The sequence below is a fragment of the Pristis pectinata genome, chromosome 16, assembly GCF_009764475.1.
Source record: "Pristis pectinata isolate sPriPec2 chromosome 16, sPriPec2.1.pri, whole genome shotgun sequence".
Taxonomy (NCBI): domain Eukaryota; kingdom Metazoa; phylum Chordata; class Chondrichthyes; order Rhinopristiformes; family Pristidae; genus Pristis; species Pristis pectinata.
The window spans coordinates 21,008,847-21,019,870 of record NC_067420.1 but is presented as its reverse complement, the minus strand read 5'-3'; the positions used below and the strand labels follow the sequence as shown (position 1 = coordinate 21,019,870).

The 11,024-nt window shown below is 37.3% G+C and overlaps 1 protein-coding gene across 5 annotated transcripts in view; it reads right to left on the bottom strand.

Annotated features, from left to right (window-relative positions):
• Positions 1 to 11,024, bottom strand: part of rtel1 (regulator of telomere elongation helicase 1) — a 111,868-nt gene that overhangs the window by 81,194 nt on the left and 19,650 nt on the right. For all 5 annotated transcript variants that reach the window (XM_052031146.1, XM_052031144.1, XM_052031143.1 and 2 more), the window contains exons 6-9: positions 10,401 to 10,461; positions 9,217 to 9,292; positions 5,546 to 5,630; positions 2,955 to 3,020 (exon numbers count right to left, since the gene is read on the bottom strand). In XM_052031146.1, the coding sequence (XP_051887106.1) occupies positions 2,955 to 3,020; positions 5,546 to 5,630; positions 9,217 to 9,292; positions 10,401 to 10,461 (288 nt within the window). The remainder of the gene's footprint in view (positions 1 to 2,954; positions 3,021 to 5,545; positions 5,631 to 9,216; positions 9,293 to 10,400; positions 10,462 to 11,024) is intronic.

The following is an 11,024-nucleotide window of genomic DNA, read 5'->3' as shown; positions in this document are numbered from 1 at the left end:
TAGCTGTCCAAACAGTTCTGCTTCTAAATGATTACTCCACTGTGAAGCAGTTTTCTAAATTTGGTGATATTTTAAATAAGATGGTTGGAACAACTTTTAAAAATATTTATAAATATGTACTTTATTTTTATAAAATACCTTCATGATATCAGCACAAGAAATTTCTCAACATTCAAATGATGTTCTGAATGAACACAAATGGCCAACTTTTAAAATGTTAATTTCATTTTGATCCCACTCACTGAATTCTAAACTACAATCTCATACCCAACATAAACCAGTATCACATTCCTGGAATTAGGTCTTTCAACAAAAACAATTGTTTAAGTACTCTAGAACTCCATAAAATTTTTTAACTTATTTGCACTGGGTAAGGTGGCATATCAGGTAACCCATCACTGAAGAGTTCACAGAATATTAAACATAATATTGGAAATATAATCTTATCTTGATACACGAAACCGAAACTACATTGTTGGACTACCCTGCAATCAATGCTAAGTTTTTAAAATCCTCAAATGCCCTCAGCTTTCCCTGATTTAGTAGGTAACTAACATTGAATGAGATGCTGAACAAAACAAAGAAAATCACAGGTATAATTTTTGTGTCACTAGTTGATACTAGCTAAGGAAGGTCAACCACTCCCAGCAAGAAAAAGGAGTAGAAATAAATCATTAAAGCTTTCCTATTGTTTTATTGTACAGAAACCAATGCTCAAAATAATGCAGGCAAGAACAAAATCCGAAGCAAATGTATGCATCCACGGTTAAGTAATTTTGCAAGGTGATGAGGCTCACCTCATCAAAGACTCAAAAGGGACATTCAGGTGAGGTAGCAGACAATGGGGCTTTAAAGAAGACAATGGGGCTTTATAGAAAAGAAGTGCAAGGGATCTTCTTCATCCAGAATGAAGAATCAAAGCTCTACCATTGGTACTTAGGCCTTCAGCTGCCTGGGTCGCAAACTTGGGGATTCCTTCTAAAATCTGTTTACCTCTCTCCCTCTCTTCTGCCTACCCCTTGGATCAAGCTTTTTAATCACCTAAATATCTCGTTAGACTATTGTTTATTGACTACAGCTCCACCTTCAATACTATAAATCCAAGCAAACTCATCACCAAATTCTAAGACCTGGGACTCAAAACATCTCCCCCTGAAAATGGATCCTTGGCTTCCTGACCAACAAACTGCAATCAGTAAGGACAGGCAGCAACACCTCCCCCATGATTATTCTCAACACCGACTCTACTCCCTATATACTCATGACTGCATCGCCAAATTCTGCTCTAATGCCATCTACAAGTCTGCAGTGGACTGTATCTCAAATAACGATGAGGCAGAGTACAGGAAGGAGATAGAGAGCTTAGTGACATGGTGTCATGACAACAACCTTTCCCTCAATGTCAGCAAAGCAAAAGAGCTGGTTATTGACTGGGGCAGTGCACATGCTCCTACCTATATCAACAGTATTGAGGTCGAGAGCTTCAAGTTCCCAGGAGTGAACATCATCAATAGCCTGTCCTGGTCCAACCACGTTGACACCACAGCCAAGAAAGCTCACAAGCGCCTCTACTTCCTCAGGAAGCTAAAGAAGTTTGGCATGACCCCCTTAATACTCAGCAATTTTTTATCAATGCACCATAGAAAGCATCCTATCTAGATGCATCATGGCTTGGTATGGCAACTACTCTGCCCGGGATTGCAAGAAACTGCAGAGAGTTGTGGACACAGCACATCAGAGAAACCAGCCTCCCCTCCATGGGCTCTGTCTGTACTTCTCGCTGCCTCGGTAAAGTAGCCAGTATAATCAAAGACCCCATTCCACCTGGGACATTCTCTCTTCTTTCCTCTCCCATCAGGCAGAAGATGTACATGTCTGAAAGCACATATCACCAGGCTCAAGGACAGCTTGTATCCCTCTGTTACAAGACCATTGAACTGTTCCCTAGTACAATAAGATGGACTGTTGACCTCACAATCTACCGTATGACCTTGCACCTTACTGTCAACCTGCACTGCACTTTCTCTGTAGTTGTGATATTTTATTCTGCATTCTGTATTGTTTTACCTCATACTACCCCAATGCACTGTATAATGAATTGATCTGTACGAAAGGTATGCAAGACAAGTTTTTCCACTGTACCTCAGTACAAGTGACAATAATAAACCAATTCCAAATCCTATGGCTTGTTGCCCAATTTTGTTTGATAATGATCATATGAAGTGTCTTGAGGTGTATTACTAAATTTTAAGATGTCATATAAATATAAATGTTGAAATAAAATGAGAAAAATGTATTAATCAGTTTTTTCACATCAGAACATCAAGTTCTTTATTAATGCAAAACATTAAATTTATTGCTTGTTTTGAATCTGATTTGAGAAAATGCCAGCAATACACAATTCTACTGTGTGTTTTTACTGTTTTGATAAGACTGATCATTTTCAAATGACGATATTTAATGTGAAACTTAAATTCATTTAAAATCATAAATATGTAGAAATGCTTTCCTTTAAGAATCACTACCAAATGCCCCTTACATTCCCGATGCCATACTTCGAAGCAAACATTTCATTCTGAGCTATGTTGTGAGAGGAGATTACCAGGTGGACAGAGAAAAGGATTCAATAAACTTCTTAAAGCTTCCTTGAAGAACTGCAACATCCCCAATTATGCCTGAAAAACTCTGGCCCAAAGTGGAGGAGGAGCATCTGGGATGGTACTGAGAACATTGTATGCTTCCAATATATGGCTCAAAGTCCTGCATAAGCAGTGGAAGGAGTTCACCAACTCATGACTACCCACCCATCTGCCCAGTCAGCCTCCATCTGTTGAAGGGTCTGCAGTTTCCACATGGCTCACCTCAGGGCCCACCAAACTGGAGAGGAAGCAAGCCATCCTCAATCCTGAGGTGAAGGCAGTGGCAGTGAAGGCGGCAAAAAAAAAAATGCTTACCACATTGTGTGCTTCATCAAAAATAACTATCGTGCCACAAAGGTCTATATCATGAGCTTTACGACTCTAGGGAGCAAAAGCACAAAGTTAACCAAACAAGATATGTCAGTAAATGACTTAATATCACAGAAGAATTTTCTTTCTTTTTCTGTTAGATAAGTTCAAGTTGAAATTCATTTGCCTGCATGACAAGAGCACTTTTATTCCAAACCAAAATTTGACCTTGAAGTGGAGTAACTTGATGTGAAATTGACATGCATGTGCTTTCTTCCTTTGTTAAAATTAAACAAAAAGAAATACAATAAAATTAATTTTGTCATTTAAGTACTTGCGTTGATTTATCAGTTTCTATTTGAGCATTATAAAAGTCCAAGTCGAAAGTTTAATGATCCTGCAGAAAAAAAATTTTTTTTTGGACTATTCGTAAATTTTAACATTATTAAGACTCAAAAGAACACTCCAGATGAGAAACAAATTCAAATTTAACAGTAGTAATGACTGCAAAACAGTCAGCAATCAGCACAAAAATTAGTTACTTTACGATTTTTGCATTGTTCCATGCAGAAATCCCAAAGCTGCTGTCAGCGATTCAGTGTTCCCACATAGGCCGTGTGGTTTTGAAACCTCCTTTACGGTAAACAAGAAAAAAATTCCCTAAGAAATTCTGGTATTTACAAAATCATCTTGTTATAAAATTATTGCATGAAATGTAAGTGATTCTTTAGATGGCATCCCAGGCCATAATGCCTAGTTAACTAATCTGTTCTAAAAATAAACTAATTTTATGTATATTGGTTGCAACTGTCATCAAAATTTCAAAATATAATGGATCTTAAAATAATTATTGCTAATTTTTTTTTACAAGTTTTTTTTCCACATCTACTTTAATTTTACGTGTTAAAATCTATTTTATTCTCTATAATTTATTTAAGATAATTAGCTACAAATTACGCTTTTTTACCCCTACCAGCATTCAGAAAAGTTGCAAAACATTGTGTGATTTCACAAGACTCCTGCTGGATACCAGGGATTTGTTCAAATTGACACTTTATAGGAACTGGCATGAGAAAATGAGAAGTCTACACCACAACTATCTTTGGTATCATCATTAACTCATTTTGCCACTGACCACAAAATCCAACCCTCATGGTGACACTTTCAGACTGACTACTGAAACACAGGACTAGGTACCCAGTCTCTCAAAGGCAACTTCCTGGACAAGCCAGCTTTGACCTCAGTGATGTGACCCTGCAGCTGCAGGGTCTTCCACACAAAAATCTTTTTTTACCCAAGGAAGCTAGAAAGAGCCCCACTTAAAACAGTTGGGGAAATAAAAAAATTATTTAGCAACATAGTCATGCCCTCTGACTTATCTTTTCAAAATATGAATGTCTCCGAATGTTCTCGACATTCTCAAAAATTGAAAACCATTCCAAAATTATAAAAAAATGAAGATGGTTTAAAAGTTTTAAATTATAAAACCATAGCGCCTAAAACATTCCATTAAACATAAACAATTAAAACAATTAGTTTAATTTGGCATCCTTTTCAGCACAGATATCATGGGCTGGAGGGCCTGTTCCTGTGCTGTACTGTTCTCTGTTCTAAATCTAAAATACTGAATTACATATCCCACACTGCCGAAATCAGTAAAAGGGAACTGCATACATCAAGTTCAACAAGATGCAGGTAGCTCAAGCAGATTCCCCATTGAATTTGTTGGGAACTGCTACAACTTTCATGCTCTACTTCTGGACTCCATGAGTCACCCACCGGAGTTCAACTTCAGATCAGCCATGATCCTATTAAATGGTGTCATAGGTTTGAGGGGGTTGAGTAGCCTACTCCTTCCCCTAATTTGTACATTGATGTATTCAGCAAGATACCAGTAAAGAGTTGTCAGCAAATTTGGGATTTCTGGATTCATGCAGATATAATTGGAAATCTTGAACTTGCTGACACTACTGCTGGCATTCCCCTGTGTAAATGTGCAGAATTGCCAGAATTTCCCCACAAAATCCAGGGCATTAAATTCTGCTGCAGAGATGGGATCACATAATTGCCCATAGCCACATATTTTAAATAGTTAAACTAAACTGGCATAAAGAATATAGCTCTCTAGATCACCAGTAACATAACGTAACTTTGTGCCAACGTGAGTTGAGTTTTGTAGAAGAAAAGCAGATAATTCCAATAGTTAAAGCAGGAAATTTGAAGTACTTTAATTAGTTATTAGGTAGAACTTAGTGGGGTGCCAATTTATTAGCATGATGTTCTTCAATTTCTTTAAGGAAAATGAGCAGGATCACAGAATATGTTTACCACAAAGAGATGCATTGCAAAACATGATATTTCATGGTCTTACACACTTTGTAATGCTTCCTAACATCATGATTTTAGTAATAATTCTAATCCACTATTTGTATTTCATAGGAATATTCAGGAATACTGTATTTATTCATACCAAGAGCTTCTAATGTATCAAAACATCACAACATGGTACGTCAAGACTGCTGACATACCATGTCAGAATGATGGATATCATGTCAGTACCATGACTACTAAATAAAGGAAGTGTTCTTGAACAATACCTTTGGATCAAGTAAATAGTTGTATGGCATGAAGATTATTTCAGCAATCTGCTTCAATGCTCGAGCCAAATAGTAAGGACAAACCCTGTTTTAAAAACACAGTATCAAGTAAGATATAAGTACAGTTCAGTGTGGAAATTCTAATTAATGTAAGAGTGTCTTTGATGACACTTAGCTATTTCGAAACATGTTTAATGCCAAATTAAAATTCTAACATTGTATTCATCATTTTTGTGCCCAGATAGACAAAGTGGTTAGAAAACATTAGCCGATTTTTCTCGTCCCTCAAGTCTGCATTCAGTTTATCTGAAGTGTTATTACTAAAAGCTTTCAGAGTTATTTCCATAATCCTGATAGCTTTCTATTCTGGCAATAACAAAATCCAGGTCCTTAGAGGTCTGTGTGTTTTGGCAACTGAAAATGTTATGGGATGCTTCCTCATTCCAGTGTAAATTACTTACAATTTTGATACATCTGTTATTAAATGGATGATCCATCTTCAGTTAACCACATTTGTACAAGCTTTGGTTGGTATCAGTTATTTTTAACAAAGTTGAAATATACCAATACCTGAAAGTTTCAATGGCCATTTATGAGATTTATGTATGTACTTGTCATTTTATATACTTGTAAATGACTGAGGTTATAGTTGATGATTCTCCCACACCACACATGATCAATGGTAACATTTATAAACCCATTATAAACTCAAGGCAAAGCATCATATAAACATGACTCCATTTTATTGAGATATATTATCTGAATAAAATGGAGTCATGTTTATATGATGCTTTGCCTTCATCATGCAATGAGATGATTTAATGTTTGTTCAAAAGCATACTAAACACTGTACATGCAGCTGATTCTGATAAATGGTCTTCAACCTAATTTTCTACGAATTCTGAGTAACCTGCCAGGTGTTTCAAGCATTTTCGATTTTTATTTTATTATACATGCAGCTGTTTCTTATGAAAACACTCTACTCATTCCCCTTTACTGATATGTAAAATTCTTTGGGATCTTTTTCTTATGCTAACTGTGCAGGATGATGTTATTCCTTTAAGCAATTTAATTTGCCGATATAAAATATGAAAGTAAAAATAAAAGACAACGCATTTCACCAAGGTAGGTTAAATAAAAAAATCAAAAATTAAACAGGAATCCACAAACAGATGTTGATTGTTAATATGTATTCAATGGCCAACAACAAAGCCATCTGTTGCATAGCAAAATAAAATTCATTTTGTCGGGTCACAGAATGGTGATGGGGAGAAACTATTTTGTTTTAAATGCCCCTTTCTCTTCTCTCCATCTGGGTGGGACATCCTTATTCATTCCCTATTAATCCAGTCAAATCCTTTTTCCACCCCTGTTCTGTAACCTCGGGAGGCATCCTTTCACCCAAAGAGAATTTCATCGAATCACTGAAATTCACAGCACAGAAGGAGTCCTATAAAATCTGGTCAGCCAAGAAACAGCTCTCTAGCCTTACTCCACAAATCGTTGCCGTCCCGCATAGCTCTAATTATGATGTCCTGTAATATCATTAAAAACATTTGCAAGCTGGCAGCAGCCTCTTCTCTTCCACCACCACCTTCCTTAACAATCCTGATTCCACTATATCATGGTGCTGATTAGACATTCAAAACTGTGTCACGAACCAGCAACAAAAGAAACACACCGAGTCATGATTCGGTGTTAAAAACTATTTTATTAATCACTACTTATGATAATACGTAAAATAAAAGTAAAAATGTTAGTATGTTAGAATTCAAAAATGTTAAACCTTGAACATTAACCCCAAAAACTAAACTCTTCGTGTGTGTGTGGCAAAGTCCCAAACTCCAAGTTCAGGAATGGTTCTTAAAGTTCAGTTCCGCAAGCCATAAGGTGAAACATGAGCAAAGGCTGCTTCAACAACCACCGTTGTCTGAAGACGTAGACGTAGAGAAACATAGAGAGAGTAATTACGAAGTCCAAATGTTCCACGATGGAACCCAGACAACACCTCAGTGTTTACTCGGTAGTGACTTCCTCACCCCGAAAGGCATCTGAATCGTGGTCATCCACACAAATACCTGTTTCCTTCTACAGGTCAACAACAAAGTGAACTCCACTGGATTACTTCCAATTTCCATACACGGATTTCTGTGGCAGACAGTTATTGTTTCTCATCCATCGATAGAGAACACTAGCAGGCTGGTGTCTCTCTCCCTTCTCTCTCTCTCTCTCCCCCTTTCTTCTGACCTCTTCAACAACATCATTACGTCTTTTATCTTCTGTTGACATAAGCACGCCACACACACACACACACTCTATCTTAAAGGGACTTTCACCGAGTCCATAACAACTGAATGTGTAGAAACTTTCCCCAATTAAAATATGCAAGGCCCAATACATCACTCATGATCTCTGCCACAAACTTGATCCCTACCAATTCTACCCACACTCCCAACATCGTTTGAAATCACTTCATAATCTCTACATAACATTATCCAGCTTCAGTTCATCTGCTACTGCAAATGCTTGTCCTGGCCTTCAATATCTCTAAACTCCTCCAATGTGCTCCTGGGATGCTTCCTACCCAGCACCCTTTGCTGCTACATCATATTTAACCCCAACTTCAATTTATTCATCACTCCTGCACTGGCTGTTTTATATTGGTCCCAAGAACAGCAATGGCCGAATTTCAGTAGTTTCGGCCTAATCTTTTGTATGTCACCATAATCTCACCCCTTTCTCTCTTTAACTTTCTCCAGAATCCCTGCATTTGTCAAATTCTGGCCACAACTCTCCCCAGATTCTACCACTCCCTGACACACAAGGGGCACTCTATAGTGGCAAATAAACTGACCAACCTGCATGTCTTTGGGATGTGGGTAGAAACTGCAGCACCTGCAGTGTACAGTTTTCATTGCCCTATTACAGGAAAGATGTCATTAAACTGGAAAGAGTGCCGAGAAGACTCACGAAGATGCTGCCAGGACTTGAGGGCCTGAGTTATAGGGAGAGGTTGGCTAGGCTAGGACTTTATTCTTTGGGGCGTAGGAAACTGAGGGGTGACCTTATAGAGGTGTATGAAATTATGCGGGGTATAGATAAAGTGAACGCGCAGTCTTTTTCCCCAGGGAAGGGGAATTAAAAACTAGGGAGCCTTGGTTTAAGGCGATAAGTGAAAGATTTAAAAGGGATCTGAGGGGCAACTACTTCACACAGAGGGTATATGGAGAAAGTGATTGAGGCAAGTACAATAACAACATTCGAAAGACATTTGGATAAGTACATAGACAGGAGGGGTTTAAGAGGGATATTGGCCAAACGTGGGCAAATGGGACTACCTTAGTGGGCACCATAGTCATAATGGACGAGTTGGGCCGAAGGGCGTGTTTCCATGCTGAATTACTCTATGACCTGGAGGAAACCTACATAGTCACAGGGGAATATGCAGACTCCACACAGACAGTAAGAGGCCAAGATTGAATCCAGGTTGCTGGAGCCATGAGGCAATTGCTCCACCAGCTATGCCACTGTGCCACACCTTTACTTTATATTACAACATTTCTGAAGAGTTAAAAGGATCCTGACACACACATGATGCTACCCAGTATTCAAATACCCTTTTAAAAAGGAATATACTTTTAATATTTTTTGTTGCAATTTACAAGTCATACCTGTGCTTGTTGCCACTTTTAACAAGATCTTCTACATCGAGAATGGATTCTGAAAATTCTCTCTCAGTACTCTTTTCTGAAACGTATGAGAAATCCTTAAGGTGATACAAATTACACAAACTATATTATTGTGATTCAACAAATATCAATGATCATCAAATAGAATTAGTCTTTTTAAAGCTTAAGATAAATCAGATTTTGATGAAATAATTTCCCCATTTTGAAATAACCAGAAGTAGAGATACAAAATATGATAGATCTACAAATAATAGCAAGTCCAATTCATCTATCCTATTGAATACAATCACACAAATTAGGTAGAACTGGGAAGAAGTACTCTTTCAGTCTCTTGGATACTCTTTCCAACAGCATCTAAGAGACTGTGTTTAGATGATTTACCTAAATTTATAGATTGTTTAAATCTGATGTTTTAATTGAATTAATATTTTGTCTGTGGCAATTTAAGTACTCTCTTTATGTTTGACTTGTTCGTGGAACGTACTTTAATTTTGTTACCTAAATTTAAACAATTAAGAGCCGAAATGCGAAAATACAATATCACAATCTACAAATTCAATACATTTTTCTTTGCTACACTTCAAATGAATAATCATTATTTTTCCCCTCAAGAAGCTGGAATGCAGAGGGAAAATGGCAGGAAAAGGAGAGCAGGTCCATTGAACAATGAACCAAGACGTCAGCAAGAGACTCCCTCAGAAAGGAGATATGAATGGTGTATGTAGCAGCAGAATTGTGGAGGCACTGGGAGTGACAAATATGATGCTGGTGAAAATGAGGACTCAAAACAGTTGTTGGGGAACAATAAAAAAAGGGTTTGGAGCAGAATCTTAAGAAAGGAGGGAATCCTTGGCAGAGGAAACAGCAGAACATTTCAGAGTATTTACAAGTCTTTCCCATTCTTTTTCTTGAATATTTTTCTCTCTTGCCTTTTCCACTACTTTATATATTTTAACGCAATCAATTTCTTTCTTTAATCATGAAGTGATTCTATGGAATTTGAGAAAAATGATACCAGTAATGGAGGAAATGAGGGTCAGCTCAAAGTTGAACAGCAGCTGGACTGCTTCTTCAAATTGGACTGGTAGTTGAGGAATAAATTGGATACAAGTGTTCATTAATGACAGGAGTGTATACTAATCTCACGATTAGAATTCAGCTCTTACCCTCAACATTGTTGTAGAAGTGGCAAGTGCGCGTGGATGTTTTTGCTCGACACATGTGGACCTGAAAATTAACAAGTGCCAAGTTAATATACTCGGTGCATGAAAATACCGTACAATTTGTTTTCTATAAAAATATTTAACAATTCCATTAAACTTCTACAGTTTTAGCCTCTCTAACTCAGGAAGTGCTTACACCAAAGTTACCAGATGAACTGGGTAAAAATCAACGGAAATAACACATAGTGGGAATACAAACTGCTGAACTTCTTGATCAATACAAGTCAAATAGCTGTGAATCACCAAGGGAACCCGTTTGTGCATTTTAAGGAGAACAAGTAAAGAGAATCAATTAGCTACATCCAACTACTGGACCCCACACTGGGAAACTTGAAATTTGAAACCCATTTCTGGCTAATGTTTCTGGTTTCCACTCCATTAGAATTTGAGGACTAACTGAATTCTGACAAATTCTGCAATAAATGTTAGGCTGAGTGAAAGAAACATAGTGAATCGGATTCTCCTTTAAAGCTTCATGTAATTCAACAATGCTTTGTACAGGAGATTTTTCTGAAATTGGTTTTGCAAAAAAAAAACTGCTGATTAAAGGATGAGAAAGTCTACTTC